The sequence below is a fragment of the Pan paniscus genome, chromosome 4 (assembly GCF_029289425.2).
Source record: "Pan paniscus chromosome 4, NHGRI_mPanPan1-v2.0_pri, whole genome shotgun sequence".
Classification (NCBI taxonomy): domain Eukaryota; kingdom Metazoa; phylum Chordata; class Mammalia; order Primates; family Hominidae; genus Pan; species Pan paniscus.
In genome coordinates, this window is record NC_073253.2 from 174285094 (window position 1) to 174303095 (window position 18002).

General features: G+C 55.7%; 1 protein-coding gene across 2 annotated transcripts in view; it reads right to left on the reverse strand.

Annotated features, from left to right (window-relative positions):
* The window catches only part of ADAMTS2 (ADAM metallopeptidase with thrombospondin type 1 motif 2), a 241549-nt gene extending 237414 nt beyond the window's left edge, over positions 1 to 4135 (reverse strand). For both annotated transcript variants that reach the window (XM_034961169.3, XM_055112897.2), the window contains exons 1-2: positions 3800 to 4135; positions 2377 to 2771 (exon numbers count right to left, since the gene is read on the reverse strand). In XM_034961169.3, the coding sequence (XP_034817060.1) occupies positions 2377 to 2771; positions 3800 to 3932 (528 nt within the window). In that variant the 5' untranslated portion in view covers positions 3933 to 4135. The remainder of the gene's footprint in view (positions 1 to 2376; positions 2772 to 3799) is intronic.
* Between the last annotated feature and the right edge of the window lie 13867 nt (positions 4136 to 18002).

The window sequence follows — 18002 nt, forward strand, 5'->3', positions numbered from 1 at the left end:
GACAAGCGAAAAGAAAAGAGGCCGGGCGCGGTGGCTCACGCCTGGAATCCCAGCACTTTAGGAGGCCGAGGCAGGCAGATCACAAGGTCAGGAGATTGAGACCATCCTGGCTAACACGGTGAAACACCGTCTCTACTAAAAATTAAAAAATAAATAAAAAATAAAAAATAATTAGCTGGACGTGGTGGCGGGCGCCTGTAGTCCCTGCTACTCGGGAGGCTGAGGCAGGAGAATGGCGTGAACCCGGAAGGCAGAGCGCTTGCAGTGAGCCGAGATCGCGCCACTGCACTCCAGCCTGGGTAATAGAGTGAGACTCCGTCTCAAAAAAAAAAAAAAAAATAAGTAAAGAGAACCGATGGTGCTGTCCCACTGTCCAAGGCCATTATTCAGTGACAGCATTCAATGCCGCTCAGGCAGGTCCCAGCTCCTCTTCCAACCCCAATATTCTTCCCAGCTCTGTCTGGTACATGGGACACTTCAGCAGGCCTGTCCTGCCCAGGCCAATCCACACCTGGTACCTCTGCACACGCTCCTCCCTCTGCCCGGGTTGCCAACCTGCGTCTTTTCCAGCTGGCCACTCATTCTTCCAGCCCCTATTCAAGCAGCCCCCCAGGAGCACACTCTCCAAGTCCTGGCCAGAGTGTCCGTCAGCCACCCTGACGACAGGAGCCCTGGGTGGGTACCAGACCTGCCTCATTGCTGACCAGTACAGGGGATAAACACATGAGAAGGTGCTGGCTGAAAAATGAATCACCAAATGAACTGCTGAATGAATGAAACAGTGACAAGTCCTCCCCAAAATGCTCTCCATCAGGAATGCATAGTACACAGGTGTTGGCCCACCAACAGACTGCAACCCCATGTCAACTCCCACCACCTTACCTCACCCTAAGTCCGCAGCAAGCATCTCCTTTCATTTAGGAAATTAACCTCCAGCGTAAAATGGGACACACCTCTGAGGCCCAGGATGTCCTCAGAGACAGTGGGCGATGTCAAGGGCTCGCCATTTTAACCCAGCTCCTCCAGGGATATTTACAGTTGTTTGCAATATGGCCAAGTTCTAACTAAATCCAGCCAAAGGCAGTGATTTTCCAAAGCAACAAGTGATATTTTCTGTGTCTCCATAAAAAGAATGACAGTGGTTGCAGAGCCCTGGTGTAATTGCCAGCTCTGCAGACTGTAGGATGAGCCTCAGCTGCCCGAGTACGGGCGTGCTCAGGGGCCACGGGGGCTGGGAGAGTGGCCACTCACTCGGGGCAGGAGTGCCCTGAGTAGCAATTAGAGCGGAACCCATGGTGGGCGGCTTCAGATGTCTGGCCAGCACAGCCAGCCTGACCACCACACACCCAATCCAAAATAGAAAACTGCAGTGGCCTCTGCTGTGTGCCAGGCCCCGGGCAGCCGGACAGAGCACCGCCAATGTCAGTCTCCTCCCTCAGCATCGATCCAGGCTTCCTCTGAGGCCCCCTTGTGCTGAGCCACGGTCCCTCCTGCCCTCTCCAGGAAGCAGAGCTTCCCAGAGCTCCAGTCACAGGACTAGAGAGGCGCAGGCAGTCTCAAAAGGGATCCCCTAGCCTCTCTCTTGTCCTTCAGGCGCTGCCCCCAAAAGATCGAGCAGCTCACGAGCACTAGAGCCTTCATTTCCAAATGCACCCCTCAGCTCAAAATAGAGAAAACCAACTTTTCAAAGAACCAGCTGGAGTTCAACAGGAAACCACAGCAGAAAAACCAATGATTCCCGGTCAGCCAAGGGGCAGAGGGCTAACTGGGCATTTCAGCATCACTGCCAGCTCCCTGGGCTGGTATTACCCGCACGCAGGGAAACAGGAAGACTGACTGCCAGCCCATAAGTCCACCACACACATATCACGCCAGTATGCACAAGGACGGACACAAACTCAACAGATGCTCAACACACTGATGTGCAGAAACCCAGACACATACGTGCACAAGAGACACTGGCACACGCACATGTTCACACAGGTGCACAGGCACCCAGATGCAGGTACACACCAACGTTCCACAACACATGTGCACACACTCACAAAGGTACACACACATACACGGACCCACCCCCGGATGCAAGCCAGAGACCTGTTCAGGCAGGCAAAAGAGAGAGGCGCACGCTCCTGCCTGCTGAGCCTTTTGGAGACCCGGGCGCTCCCCATGCATAAATGGCCCCCTGCTCAGACCAGTCAAAACAACCTGCTTTCCAGCCAAGCCCTTCAGTTGGAGCACGAGGCTCACTAAAGCACGGGAAGGGCGCGGAAAGTCCTCAGCGCAGGCCTTGCCCTCCCAAGGGACTCCCAGGTAACCCTTTTCCAAAGCCCAGGCGAGAGCAGCGGAGAGAAAGGAGCTAGAGAAGTGCGTACTCACCAGCCCATCGCAGTTGCTGAGCGCCACAGAGGAGGCTTCGGCTAGGCCGGCCACGTCTCCGACGTAGAGACAGCTCCCGAGCAGGGGCTCCACGCGGGTGGTGCCCTTCTCGCCCTGCCACTCCATAGTGGCCCCGGGCGCCACGAGGCGGGCGTTGGGCCGCAGCCGCAGGTGCAGGTCTCGGCCAAAGACCGTGACATTGTAGAAGAGGTGGCTGCCAGGGTCCTCCTCGTTGCCTCCGGGGAAGCTCGGGGTCCGGACCGGGGCGGCCCTGCGGGCTCGTACCCCTGCTCTGGACGTAGCTGCCGACACCACGTGGGACACCAAGCGGCCCTGGGCGTCAGTGCGCACGGGCACCGCCAGGATGCGCTCCGCTCCGTGCCCCAGGGGCCCGCCTGCAACGGGAAGGGGCGTTAGATCGGCGGAGACCACGGAGCCCCAGTGCCTCAGAGACCCGCCGGCAAGCCACGCCCCCCCAGACCCCGCCCCACTGCGAAGGGAAGGGGCATTCCGCCAGGCGACCCCAGAAGCCAGCCTGCACCTCCCCGGCTTTCCTGCAACCGGGAAGGGGCGTTAACAGGGCCACCACTCCGGGGCTCCGCCACTCCCCAGCCGTTCCCTCCTCCGGAGACCTTGCCTGCCAAGAGCTCTGCCCCCTGCCCCGTTCAGGGTTGGGGCTCGGTGGGAACCTCCCCGTGCCCGAAGGGACGACCCCGTCCGAGAGTCCCCCGACCCTTGCACCTACGGTCCTTGGCAGGACGTGGAGCTGCTCGGAAGCCATTCCGGGTTGGCCCCCTTACCCGTGTGCCACGACCCCTCGGCGGGCCCCTGCCGCCCGAGTGCCCTCACCGCTAGCCTCCGGAGCGGCGGAGTCCCGGCTTCCCCGAGCACGAGCGGCCTGTCCTGCCTGTCCAGCTCCCGCTCAGCCCGCTGCCGGCCCCGTCTTCCCGAGCGCCCGAGGACTAGGAGGGGTGGAACAGGGTCCCTCCGATCTCCGGGGATTCCCTCCGGGGCGCCCCAAGCAATCCTTAGGGCCCAAGGCTACGCGCTCGGCAGCCGGCTCCTCCGGAGCGTCCCCGGACGCGAGCCCGGGCGCCGCCTCGCCCTGGCTCCCCCCTCGGACCCGCTGGGGCTGACTCTGCGCTCTCGGCCGCGGGGCTTTTCCCGGCCCTCCGTCCCCACCCTCCGCGACTCAGGAGCCGCCAGTGCTCCGAGGCTCCCCCGGCCCAAGGCGCTCGGGGGCGGTGCGGGGCGCCCCCTGCGCGACCAACCCGGCCCCGAAGTTGGCCAACTTGGCCCCGGGCGGGGCGCGCGGAGTTTGCCCAAGTCAGGCTGGACGACGCCTGGGGAGGGGGCGGCGGGGCACGCGGGACAGGGCCAGGCCGGCGGGGGTCCCGGGGAGTAGGGGCCGGGCCGCACCTACCTGGGGGGTCGGCGGCGGCGGCGAGCCTGGCGTTCGCGGGCGGCGGCGGCGGCGGCAGGAGCGGCGGCAGCAGCAGCAGCAGCAGCAGCGCGGGGCAGAGCAGGCGGCGAGCGGCTCCCGCCGGCGGATCCATGGCAGCCGGACTGCAGCCGGGGCCCCGCACTCGCAGCCGGCGCGAAAGTTCCCCGCGAGCCGCCCAGCCCACATCTGGGGGCAGCTGGAGCCGCCCGCAGCTGCAGCACCGCAGGGCGCGGGGCGGAGGAGGCGAGGCGAGGAGGGGAGGGCGGGGGAGCGCGGAGGGAAGGCGGGGAGAGGGAAGGCGGGGAGAGGGAAGGAGCGAGCGAGCGAGGGAGGCAGGCGGGAGGGAGGGAGGCGAGCGAGGGGGAGGGCGGGGACGGCGGGCGCCTCAGCCTGCGGTGACCCGGCGCATCTTGGCGCGGCCGCCGCCGCCGCCCGCTTCCCTCTTCGCGCCGCCGTCGCCGCGGTGCCGGGCTCGCAGCGAAGCAGAGACACCCCGAGGCGGCGGCAGAGAAGCGCCGCGGGCCGGGCCGGGGGAGCCCCGCCGCCAGCCACCCCAAGCGCACAACCTCCGAGGAGCGGCGCCGGCCGAACGTCCCCACCTAGAGAGCCCTTGGGGTGCCGGGTCCCACCCATCAGCCCTGGAATTCAAGGGGTGCATCCCCCTGTCTCTGTGCTCTGGGGCAGGACAGGGTGAGGGAATGAAAGGGGAGGGGGGACTGACTACTGGGTCCAAGGTCTGAGCCAGGCCGAATGCCCAAATAGAGGCCGCAAAGGCCAGAAGATGCTGTTAGGAGGGTACACCCAGGGCGCGACCCCAAAGATCAACTTTTGCCCTTACTGAGAGAGGCAAGGCTCCTTCAGTCCCCAGTTCCTCTTCCTCTGAAGTCCCTGTCCCCTGTCCCCCATCTGCCTTCCCATCCCTCCGCTGCAGCCTCAGCACAGCCTCTTCCTGCCAGACCTGGGCTCTCTGCCCATGAGCACAGTCAGGCTCCTGCCCTCACCTGTCCTCAACCCCACGTATGCATTCTGTCCTCCCGCCATTGCACTCCCGGCCCCCAACCTGAAATGGCCTCTCCAAGCTCTGCCTACCTTTTCCACCCAAGCATCCAAGGACACCTGGGCCCATTCTGGGGCCAGTTTGCTGTTAGAGCCGATTGCCAACCGGGACCCCTCCCCAGTCCCTCCTCTCCAGCAAGGCCCTGATCCTCCCATGCTGTCTGAGCTCAGCGGCCTCTCTCCAGGGCCTGCCTGAGAGCCCCCTCTCAGGCTGTTGGACATCTCTGCCCTGGGACCCCCAATTTCTGCCTCACTTCCCCAGAGGGTGAACACCCACCCCTTTGATTTTCTCATTTGCCCTGCCCCAGGCCTGTGTGGCCAGGGCTTTGGTCTTTGCCTTGGCCAGGGGCAGAGGACCCGGAGATGACTCAGGCCTCTCCCTGCTGGCCAGGAGGTCCCAGTCGTTGGGGGAAACAAGACTTACACAGCAGGCTCTAACTGTGATCTCACGTCCTTGGTTCTTTCGATTCTGGGTCCTGGGTGTGAGGGCATCGCAGCTGGACAGCCATCTTCACCTGCAAGCTGTACTCTTTCTGTGTCACCTAAGGGTGCCCGAGGCTGGATCCAGCTCCCAGGCATGGTGAGATGTCACATGGAAATTTAGATTGGTAACTTTTCTTGAGATATTGGAAGATGTGGCCATGCTAGCCCCACAGTCCTGCTTAGCAACCATTAAATGGGCACTTACCTTGCAGATTGTGGCAGGTCCCGCCTCTCCTCACTCTCTGTAGGCATCTGCTCTCGTGACCTCTGATGACCCAGCTGGTTCCAGAGAAAGTTGGAACTGGAATCCTAGTATACCACAGAGATGACTCCAGAGCTGGGCATCCAGGAGGACTTCCTGTAAGAGGTGGCATGAGTTGAATTGTGAAGGCTGGGGGAGCCAGGCAGCCCAGAATTGGGTCCAGCCAGTTGCTGTCCTGGAACCCATGACACATTCCTCCTGTGGTTGTCAGTGCTTCCGTCCTCTTCAAAACACAAGTGAAACCCAACCAGCAGCCGCCCCTACTTCAAGGGGCATGTTCTACACCTTCCTGCCGTGTCTATGGTTGGGTATTTCTTTACACAGCGCCTAAAACTTTATTCAATTTTTTAAAGGATACTTTAAATCACTACTATAAATGGAAAAGCCAGCATCTCACCATGTTTCCATAAATCAAAGATAATTGCTAAAAATAAATACAACAAGAAGAGAAATGTTATCAAATTCCAGATACGTCGACCTGCTAAAGATACCGAAGGCTGAAGCTGATTAGCAAGTGTTACAAAAGCCTTGAGATGGACTAGCACAGAGGTCGTTGTTTTGATGTGATTGGAAGGATGAAAGGAGACCCGAAAAGGAGTAACTCTGACTTTATGAGTTGATGGCATCTTCTAGCAGGTTCACGGAGCTAAATTATTTTGTATACTTTGGGATACTTGCTTTAGGATATTTTTTGGAGAAAGAATTTGTCCCCTGGACACTGAATAACCCCTGGCAGCTGATTCTTCCCACATCACCCGTGCCCCTGCCACCAGGGATGAGTTGGGGACGGAGCAGCACCCTTGCCTGGCCCATCCTTTAGTGCCCCCACTGTCACCCACCAGGGTGGTGGATGAACGAGGCTCACATGCACCTAACTTCACAGTTAAACCCTCGGGGAGGTGGAGGAGACTTGCAGACACATCCCAGCCCGTGAACATTTGTCCTCCACTCAGAAACAAACAGAAAAACAAAAAACAACCAAAGAACAACAACAAAAATCTTGCTACTTCTTCAAACCTCCATGATTCAAATCTTGCCTCTCCCCCCGTACTGGTGTTTGCCTCTTTCTCTGGTCCCCCTTTTCCTCTTCCAGGTAAAATACGGGACATAGAAGTCCCCAGTGGCTCTCTGCTCCTCTGCATGTTCAGTCTAGGTCCCAAAGACAAAAACTAAGGGCCACTGGGCCAACGCCGCTGGATGTGTTGTTGAGTGCATGCCACGTGCGTTCGTTTCTACTGGAGCCTGAATGTCTTCAGGTCTGGCTGTGCTCTCCAGCTTACCGCAGTCCTCACCACCCCCTGTTGCCCTACACCTGCCTATTGCTCATGATTGTCAGCACCATGGTCCCTGAAAACCTGGAGTTGTCACCCTCACCGAGAAGCCCAGTGTTTGTAGGGAGGAGTGAGAACAAGTCAGGGTCAGCTCGGGCCTTACACACCCAACCCCCTTAAAACCTTCCCAAAGTTGTGTAGTGCAGAAAGAGGTGAGGACCTTTCCGGGTCATCTTGGGTGCCACGAGTCACCCCACATCCCTGGCAGAAGAAACATTAAGGAGGAGGAATGTTTGCCGTTGCCCACCGCAGTTCTCAGTGGGTGGGTGCCCTGCCTTGCCCTGAGAGGAGGGTCGGGCTCCCTGGTCTGGCTCAGGCTTCCAGGTCACATTTGTCAGCACAGACTTCATTAAAGACAGGAGCCCATTTGAGAGCCACTGCTGTCTCCTAATGTCTGCACAGAAACCAGCCCCTGAGAAGGTCTCCTGCCCTTTGACAAAGTCACCTTTCTTGGCACAACCTGCCAAGCAGATGGAGGCAGGGAGGTTTCAGTGCCCTCCCTAATGACAAACAAGCTCTTAGGGGCTGTGGGAAAGGAGCTGGACTCTTTTAGTCTCACTGGTGCCTGTGTGCAGAGCGGGCCAAGCATGAGGAGCTAGTTACCTTGTCGAGGGGCCTTGAGGACAGCAGCTCTGTCCAACTTTGCTGTTGGCAAACAGCGGGTGCAGTGGTCCCATCAGATGCTCTGGCGGAGTTCTGGCCGGGAGTGGCCCTGGTGAGCCATATGTCAAGGGAACGCTGATTGAACAGAATGTGGAGGCCGGGTGGCCTCTAGGAAGTGTGGTTCTTGCTGTGTCGAGAGCGTGCCCCTCCCCTACACCATGTACACACTTTAATAGGGAGCCGTGTCCAGCAAAAGAGGAAACGTGGGTGGTGTTTCAGTAGCAATTGTTTTTACTGCCATTGCGGCACGGAGGCGTCCCCTCGCCACTGAGATCGATTCTGCCTGGAAGTGGAAGACAAAGTGCTTGAGGTTTGGAGGCTTGGGGATCAGGGCTCAGTTAACATTTCTACATGGAGATGCAAGATGGAGACTCAGACTCAGTCTAAGCATTAATGGCCCAGGGAAGGATGTAGCTTAATGCCTATCTGTGATTGTCCACTTACACATACGCTCAGCCTAGCAGAGAGAACAGAGAAAAATTTTAAAGGGGCTATCTGGATGTGTCAGGCAGTGACGCCACTTGAGCTGGGGTCTGAATCTCTGGGTTCACCTGTGTCTGGCCCCTGTCAGGGGTCGGGGGCCATTTTGTCCAGCCCCCTCATCTGGGAAAGGCCTTTGGGTCCCTCAGGATGCTCCTGGCTGCAAGTAAGACAGCCAGCTTAAACCATGAGGAAATGCATCAGCTCACGCACCCGGAAGTCTGCAGGTGTGGTGGCCGCGGAGCTTAACCGCAGCACCAAGGGCTCTGCTGCCTGCCTAGCATCTTTGCCCCAACCAGGTAGAAGGACGGCCAAAGCACAGGCACACTGCCCTCTCCCAGAAGGACCGCTGTCTCCCCTGTGGTCTGTGGGCCAAGGCTGGGTCGTTTGCCGAACCAGTTGCTGACAGGCGGTGGGTGAAGGGGTGACCGGGACCAACCTGGATTAACCGTCGCGTCTACCCCAGTGCCCCCAGCATTGCCTTCTGTCTCTATTTCCAAATCAGAGTATTGCATAGTCCCAGGCATCCTCCTGCCTGGCAAAAGAAGTTTTTCCCATGTGGCGCTATATTTGTGTCCCACTCCTATACTACACCATCTGTACAGCATGCAGAATTCCTTTCTTTTTATGTAAATCCTGTAGGTAACTGGTGAAGGGCCCAGTTCTATTACATTATGGAGATCTGTGTTCAAAGCCCTTTCTAAGCCTGTCTGGACGCTTCCTTACTTCCTAGCTTTTGAGGAAAGCCATCGGTGACCTCAGCCCAGGCCTTGCTAGATCCCCAGGATCCCTGGCCTCTGGGGCTTCATTACCTTTAGGTCACCCTCGGTGGCAATGTCCTTCCATCCAGTCCAGCCTGACCCTTCCCAGTTCACGGGATCAAGGATGTGGGCCTTAAAGACACCAAAGCTTCTGGCTGGGACTTCAGGGCTACGGTGCCCATGATGAAGCCCTAAGACGAAGACCGTGGTGGGAGGAAAACTCTGGGTGCATGGCTGGGGGGCTCCAGCCATCTCTATAGCCTTGGGGACCCCACTTCCCACTTCTCCTCTAGGAGGGAGAAGGGTCCCTCCTCTCGCTGGTAGGAGCGACCTTCTTAGCTGCTCCTGCTAACAGTTCCAGGGGTCCTTCTTCCTCTGCAGAAACACCGAGACTGGACACAAATCCCAGGACACTGAAAGTGGGGGTCCTGGAGGAACTGGTACCTTTGCTCCCTGCAAAATGGTGTCCCCTTCCTCTGAGGGTTCCAAGAAAAAGAAAGAAAGAAAGAAAGAAAAGATATGTTTGTATCCTTTTGGTAATTTTTTTAAAGTTTGTTGGGTTTTTGAAAATGAACGAAATCATCCCTGTGCCCAGTGTTTCTGCAGCTCTCTACAGGTCTGGCTCTGGGCCACCCCTCAGGAGGAGAAGCCTTTTCTCTTCATACTGACCCAAGGCCAGTCCATAGGGCTGGTCCCTGAGCCCTCCGCTTCCTGGGCAATCTCATCCTTTCCCACAGGCTCGTGAGAGCCGGTGTGCTGATGACTGCCCACCCGCTGGGTTCGTTCTACCGTAAATGCAGCTCCCTCAGCCACCTGCATCAAGATATCTCAGAGCCTCACCAACCCACCCACCCAGAACTGCCCCATCTCCAGCCTGGCCCCAGCCTCGGCCCAGTCCCCTTGGGTTCAGCATCCGGCGTCTCCATTCTCCCTGCAGGCTCCCTGCAGCCAGGGACCCAGGGGCATCTCGGTCCCCTCCATTCCTTTACCCCCACATGAAAGCACTCTCCAGTCCGCACCCCCTCCCTACCACCCCCTCTACCCCAGCCTCGATACCCCTCCCTGACATGATGGAGCACCCACAGGACCAGCCCCGTTGGGCACTAGATGCCTGAAATTGAGCCCGTGGGCTCAAGTGACTTCCTCTCCTGCTAGTCAGAAGGGGGTGGCTCCAGGATGGCACCCCACACACAATGACCTGCACACAGCACGCATCTTCTCATGCTTGCCTCTGTCTCCTCATTGGAGGGGGCTTGCACACCTCCCTCCCAGTCTTAAGCAAAGCTTGAGCATGACTTATATTTGTTTTCAACAGAGGGTAGATGTCAGCAGCCCCTAAAACAGGTTGGTGACTGAAAGTGCCAATGTTCTTTGGAATAATGAGGCCCATCTCCTAGCTGGAGGGCTCCTGCCCCACCCTGTGGGCATAGCTGTCCTGGGTAGCAGGGAGCCTGGTTTCCTGGGGTTGCTGAGAGGGGAATTCCACCAGGGCTCATTGGCTTAGATTATTTCAACTCCCCTTTCCAGCCGTGTGCCCTTGGGAAAGTCAACCTCTCGTGCCTCAGTTTCTTAAAGTCTGTATTGGGCATAATAATACCTCATCACAGGGCAGTTTTCAGAATCAAATGATATGTTTTTTTGAGACCGGATCTCACTCTGCTGTCCAGACTGAGTGCAGCTGCATGATCACAGCACACTGCAGCCTCAACATTCTAGGCTCAAGTGATCCTCCCACCTCAGCCAATCAAGTAGCTGGGGCCGCAGGCGTGTAGCACTGTGCCTGGCTAATATTTTATATTTTGTAGAGACAGGGTCTTGCTATGCTGCCCAGGCTGGTCTTGAACTCTTGGGCTCAAGTGATCCACCTACCATGGCCTCGTAAAGTGCTGGGATTACAGGTGTGAGCTACCATACCTGGTTGAGAATCAAATGATTGACCACATATGTGGGGCTCACAACTGATCCTCACAGAGTCAGCACTGGTACCTTTGCTAGTACTGCTCTCCATGACTTCCTGTACATGGCTGTACCCATAGTGCAGTATTGGGCCAGAAACACAACACTGTGGACGCTGGAAATTTGCAGAGTATTTTGACCATGGCCTTCTTCATGCCGCCACTGACTTTAGAACCAAACCCTGACGGTACCGTAGGACATTAATGGTAGGATGCCAGGGTTGACTTTGGACGGGTAACCTTGCCAAAGTCTTGTAGAAAATATGGCAATTGACAAAACACAGCCTGGCACATAGTAGGTGTGCAGTAAATATTTGTAGGACCAATCAAACAAATAAAATGATTTCCAAAGATAGATGTCATGAAGGAGATAAAAGAGGCAGGTGACATCAAACACGTGTGACAAAGGTGGTGGAGGGTGGAAGGGGGAGGTTTAGGCTAAAAGCTAATCAGAGAGAATTTCCCGGGAAGAGTGGCTTACACGGTGAGCACCTCAAGCAGAGAGACGGCACATGCAGAGGCCCTGAGACAAGAAAGAGCTTTCTGTGCTCCAGGAAAAGCAAGAGCAGCGCAGCAAAAGGGTGGTGAGAACAGGAGAGAGCAGGAGGAGATGGAGTGAGAGAGGAAACTGTCGAGGAGGCAGGGCCTTGTGGGTCTCAGCCAGGAGTTTGCATTTTGTTCTAAGCGGAGAGTTTAAAGTAGAGGAAGGAGCCGGGCATGGTGGCTCACGCCTGTAATCCCAGCACTTTGGGAGGCCGAGGTGGGCAGATCACGAGGTCAGGAGATCGAGACCATCCTGGCTAACACAGTGAAACCCCGTCTCTACTAAAAATACAAAAAAAAAAAAAAATAGCCGGGCGTGGTGGCAGGCACCTGTAGTCCCAGCAACTCGGGAGGCTGAGGCAGGAGAATGGCGTGAGGCCAGGAGGCAGAGCTTGCAGTGAGCCAAGATTGCGCCACTGCACTCCAGCCTGGGTGACAGAGCGAGACTCCGTCTCAAAAAAAGAAAGAAAGAAAGAAAAAAAGTAGAGGAAGGAAGCAAGATCATGCTCACTGCAAAATGCCCTGGGAACTAAGATCTCTCACTGGGACACTGGTTGAGGGGTCCCCAGCCCTCTTCTCAGGAGAAGGATCATGCACGTTTCTACCCCAAAACCACCCTCATCTGCCCAGATCAAAGGTGACTGGGTCAGCTGGACCCTGCAGTTTCCTCTCCCACCAGAGCAGAAAGATGCCGTCATTGGGCACCGCTGCAGGTGAATTAGCCAAGGTCTTCATAAACTGCCTCCCCTGAGCCTCATGACTGCCTGCAAGGTGGAACTGCAGCATCCCACTTGCGGGTGAAGAGGCTGACACTCAGGGATGGCAGACCCTGAGGGTTCAAAGGCAGATCGAACCCCTAGACTCCAACGTTCACCCTATATGGGGGTGTCCAGAGGCTTCTGAGACCCCAGGCCTTCTGGGGTCCAGCATCTTCCCGTGAAGCCCCACTCAGCCTGGAGGGTCATGGAGTCATTTACTGTCACTCACAAACTCAAGCATCCTATCCTAAGTGTTGCATAAGGGGCTGCCCACTGGTGGCCTATAGGGTTTTATTTTTTAACTCAAATTATTTGCTAAGATTTAAAAAAGCAAAAGACTGCCCATGAAAACATGCAGCTCTGGCTTCCATGAAAAAAAAAAAAAGCCCAACTGGCTCCTCTGGGCCCACTGTGCCATGGGGCATCCACAAGCTGGAGCGGAGGTTTCCAGACCCTCACGTTCTGCACACAGCCACCTTGCCCCTGGGCCTGTGGCCTCCAGCCCGTGTGCTGCAGAGCCCACCTCTGCCTTGTTGGTTGGAGAAGCTGGGTCAGGGGTCCCTGCATGGCTGGGGCAGCCCAGGGGAACCTCTGTAGCCCAGGCTTCTCTGCTGTCTCACACAGGGACCTCTATGATGGCTTCAGCTGCTAGAACTTTCCAAAATGCTCCTTTTCCTGTCCCCATGTGGCACCGGTGGCCCCCTGCTACCTATTAAGAGGTCCTGCTCTTCGGCTGCAGACAGGGACAGTGACCTGAGGAAGAGACCATCCCCAAGGCCTTCCAAACCTAAGTCTGAATGCACAGGCTGCTGGGAGGGAGGATGGGGAGGTAGGGGTGCAGGGGTGGAGGGGAGTGCCACAGGAATACGGTCGTCTCAAGGTTGGGGGACTCCCCAGCAAATTGATGTGAAAGGGAACAGAAGCTGATTCAGGGTGCTGAATGGGTGACTTCTCCAGGAGCCCAGAGGCGAGAGTGTTCACTTGCACACGCCTGTATGCACACACTCATACCACGGCACACACATGTGGTGATGCACGTGCACTAGCAGGCATGCAGACACACGCCAACTTGCAGCCCGCAAACGCCCACAGACCCAGACACGCAGACGCACGCTCCAGAGCCCACACAGTGCCCCGGCCTCCCTAATTGCATTTCTGAAAATGAGATAGAGGAAATCGAATGACTTTGAGGCGGCTGCCGTTACCCCATGGCGATTTCCCATCTCCGTTCAGAGAGGCCACAGCAGCAAGGCTGTCTGGAGTTCCGTCTGAGCCCTGAGACTCCTTAGCAACCCTCAGCATGGGCCACACTGCAAGCTGTCTCTGGCCTCGGCCAGCCGCCTGCTATGGACGGGAGCTGCCAGCTCATCTAGGGCTTGCAGTGGTGATAAGGGCCACTGACCTGCCTCCTGGGGCAGCTGAGACTACAGTGTCTCTCTGTTCTCAAGGCACCCCAAAGCGCAGGACCACAGCATTTCCCATCATTATAGAGCCCAGGGCCCCTGCCCCATGCTTGGTGCATCCTAGGACCCTGTGCCTACAGGATGAGAAGCTGCTGCCCAGAAGATCCCTTCCTATGGGTCTGTGCCACAGTGTGTTCTCCTCCTGAGGCTCTTCCCATCCTGAGCCACTCCACAGACCCTCTGATTGGAAGTTCCCCCAGACCCCTTATTCTCCACGGCATTTCAGACACAGCCTAGACAGAAGGATGCTGTTGGCCATAATATTGTCTTCAATGATAGAGCAGACAAATTGCATGATCAGCCGCACTGTTATCCTGGAGGTCACCTGAGACCCTCAGATCTTCCTCATAAACATAGTAAAGCACGTCTCTCACACCGAAAGTGGACATTGACAATGGAGGCTTTGAACTGATTGGAGCTATCACTGGTTTCCCTTTATTGGTTTGAATCTGTGCGATGATGAGGTGCATAGCTGAGAAAGAGCAGAGTCCCCGGGCCAGGTGGCTCCAGGAATGACCCAACCCTGGTCTGAATGACCAAGCCCCTCCTCCCCTGCATCCTCCTGGGCACAAGAGAGACAGTGGCTGGACCTGAGAACTGCAGAGCCAGGTGGTCCCAGACAAGCCATCCCTGCAGAGGAAGACCCTAAGCCCTGGGATCAACAGGGAGTGAGAGGCAAATTGCTTCAAGATTCATCAGAGGTTAGCAGATAATTCCATCCACCTGAAACATGGCAGCAGGGAAACAAATGTCTCCGAAAGACCTCACTCTCACTGGAAACTGGGATTTGGCCTTGCTCGGTCCCAGGTCTCAGCCTCTGCCCAGGCTGGACCCTGGTCCTCCATCTCACCGAGCAGTGGCCACGCTAGGCCCAGGTGTCAGCTTTGCTGGATCATGGACCTCAGCCATGCAGAACCCTGGGCCTCAGCCTCACTGGACCTTGGCCCTTGGCCTTGCCAGGCTGTGGACCTTGGCCTCACTGAACCCTGGACCATAGTCTCACTGGATCTTGGCCTTGCTAGACCCTAGACTTCAGCCTTGCTGGGCCTCAGACTCTGACCTTGCTTGACCTTGGACCTCAGCCTCACTAAACCCTAGACCATGACCTTATTGGACCCTGGACCTTGGCCTCACTGACCTTGGACCTTGACCTTCCTGGACCCTAGACCTCAGTCTCACTGGACCTTCGACCTTGGCCTTGCTGGACCCTGGATCTTGGCCTCACTGGACCCTAGGCTTCAGCCTCACTGGACCTTGGACCTCAGCCTCCCTGGACCTTGGACCTCAGAATCATTGGACCCTGGGCCTCAGCATCACAGAATCCTGGACCTTGACCTCCCTGGACCCTGGATCTCGGCCTTACTGGACCCTGGACCTTGGCCTCACTGGACCCTGGGTCTCAGCCTCACCAGTCTCTCGACTTCAGCCTCACTGGACCCTGGACCTCAGCCTCACTGACCATGGACCTTAGACTCACTGACCTTGGACCTTGGCCTTGCTGTACTCTAGACCTCGACCTCGCTGGACTTGGACCTGGGCCTCGCTGGCCACTGGGTGCCAGCCTCCGCTTCTCCAGCCCCTCTGCAGGCTGCAGTCCTGCCGTGCCCCCTTGTCTCTGTGCTGCCAGCACAACTCCAGTCTTGCCCTCTCCTCTTCTTGGGGAAGTTGAGGCTCCTAAGAAAATGCCTTCTGCAGGAGGCCTACTCCACCAGGCAAGCTGTTGTCCTAGAGAAAAAATAAAAACCTCCCAGCCTCACTTATAACAAACTTGGTCTGTTGTGCAACTTTGCAGTACAGAATGTACATGTGCCCAATCTCCCCACTGTTGCATAATTTTCCAGCTGTTTTCAGGACTATTTCATCCCTCGTCTGGCATATTTCACAAGCCATATATAAAAATTATATATATGTAAATATAAAGATGAGCATATGTGTGCGATGAAACGACAAATGTGAAGTGAGGGAAAGGAGGTAGGGGACCAGGACTTAGCAAAAAGGCAGATGAAACAAGTGTAAACATTTTGAATGCCACCTTCTCGACGTCTGGGTGAGAAAAGGAAGTTGGACTCCATTTAAATTTAAAGTGAGACATTCGTCCAATAAAATCGATTTCAAACTTGGTGGTGTTTGGCTTCCCTCTTCTCCAGTAGTTTTCTTTTTTTCGTAGTAACCCTTAAAACTCCATCCTGTTCGTTACAGAAATTCTGTGTGCATCTTCTTGCCAAATATTTCTTAACAACATAAGCTGAGATGTCCCATATGGCACAGAAAGGCAACATCCTGGCAAGCCCCTGCCTCCTCGTGCCTTATCACGACCCTTCACAGAGATAAGCTGAGCACTTCCTCCTGACAGGAAACCTGGGTTTCTGCTGGTCCTGCCAAAGTCACCTGCACAAGGGAGGCCACTCTGTTCCTAGAAGCAGGATCTGCCCAGGATGGCTGGGCCTGTGACGGGGAAGATGCTGAGCAGAGGGACCTGCAGGGCCAGACAGGTCACACCCTAGGCCACAAGCTGGAGGTTTGCAGGCAGAATGCTGCCCATGGGCATGTTTGGCTGGGACAGCACGGTCACTTTGAAAATTTGAATTAGATGCATAAGTGAAAAACTAGGTGCTTTCAGATTAGAAATCTAGATTCTTGGCTGAGAAAATAAAACTGATAAAACAAAATGTCCTGACAACACAGGGCTTGCACTCCAGCAGGGCAGTGGGACCAGGGGCTCAGAAGGGGCTGCCTATCCATCTCAGATCCCTTCTCACCTGTATCAATTAGCTATAGGCACAGGAGAACTACCTCGCCACCGACCCCAGGGAACAAGAGCCATCCTGCGGTCACAGCTCCGCCGGTCCAGGCTGCAGCTGGGGCAGCTCAGCTCCATGTCAGCTCATGTGGAGCCCAAAGTGCTGGGACAGCAGCTCCTGGGGAAGCCCATCTCATGGAGGAGGTCAGAATCTTTGAGAAAGATGAGCATAAAGACCTCATGCTTAAGGTCCAGGCTCAAATCCAGCACACCATCACTTCCACCTGTGTTCCACTGGCCAGGAGAGATGCACGCCCAGCCCAATGGGAGTGGGGTGAGGAGGGACACTTCATCCTAGAGGGAGAAGCTGCAAAGTCACACAACAGTGGATGTGGAAGAGGGGTGTGTACTGGATTGAGCAGGGTCCTCCAAAAGTGCATGTCCTTCTGGAATCTTAGAAAGGGATCTCATTTGAAAACGGGCTCTTTGCAGATGTAATTAGTTAAGAGGAGGTCACACTGGATCAGAGTGGCCCCAGTCCAATATGATGAGTGTCTTTTTAAGAAGTGGAGATGCAGAGACACAGATACACAGACAGAAGGCCATATGGTGACAGAGGCAGAGATCAGAGTGATGCCACCACCAGCCAAGGAACAGCAAGTGTTGCCAGAGCTATGACCTCAACTGTGCCCCCTTCAAATTCACATACTGAAGCCCTAACCCCTAATGGGACTGTATCTGGAGACAGGGCTTTTGGGAGGAGATTAAGGTTAAATGAGGTCATAGGGGTGGGGCCCTAATCCAATAAGATTGGTGTCCTTATAAGAAGAGGAAGGGTTATCTCCTTCCCTCATTCCCTCCCTCCCTTTCCCTCTCTCTCTTGCTCTCACTCTGGCTCTCTCCAACACCTGAGGACACAGCAAGAAGGCGGCCAGCTACAAGCTGGGAAGAGAGCCCTCACCAGGAACTTAATTGAATGGTATGTTGATTTTGAACTTCCCACCTCCAGAACTGTGAGAATACATTTCTGTTGTGTAAGCCCCTCCATGACATTTCAGTGGCAGCCCAGGCTGATTAGTACAGCCAGCAGTCACCAGAAGCCAGAAGAGACACATGGAACAGACTCTCCCTCAAAGCCTCCAGAATGAGCCAGCACCTTGATTACAGACTTCTGGCCTCCAGAACTGTGAGAGTAGATTTCTATTGTTTTAAGTCATTTGAGTTTGTGATCATCCGTTATGGCAGCTCTAATATAGGATGGGTGAGGAATTGGAAACAATAAGACAATATACCACAGACTGTCCTCTTGGACCCAATTACTCAAGAGGCTTCCCGCTGTGGTTTGAATGTGTCCCCTACAAAATTCATGTGTTGGAAATAATCCCCAATGCAACAGTGTTGAGGGGTGAGCTGTTGATAAAAGGGGCTTGTGAAAATCGGTTCTCTCTCTTCTGTTCTTCTTCCACATGAGGACACGGCAAAAAAGCCCCCATCAAATGCTGGTGCCTTGATCTTGCCTTCAGAACAGTGAGAGAATTAATTTCTGTTCTTTGTAAATTATGCAATCTTGGTATTCAGTTACAGCAGCACAAAATGGACGAAGACACGCCTGCTCCCAAAATATACTCACTCCATCCTAAGACCCTGAAAGCCTTAACCACTCATGATTCAAGCTTGAAGTCCAGAA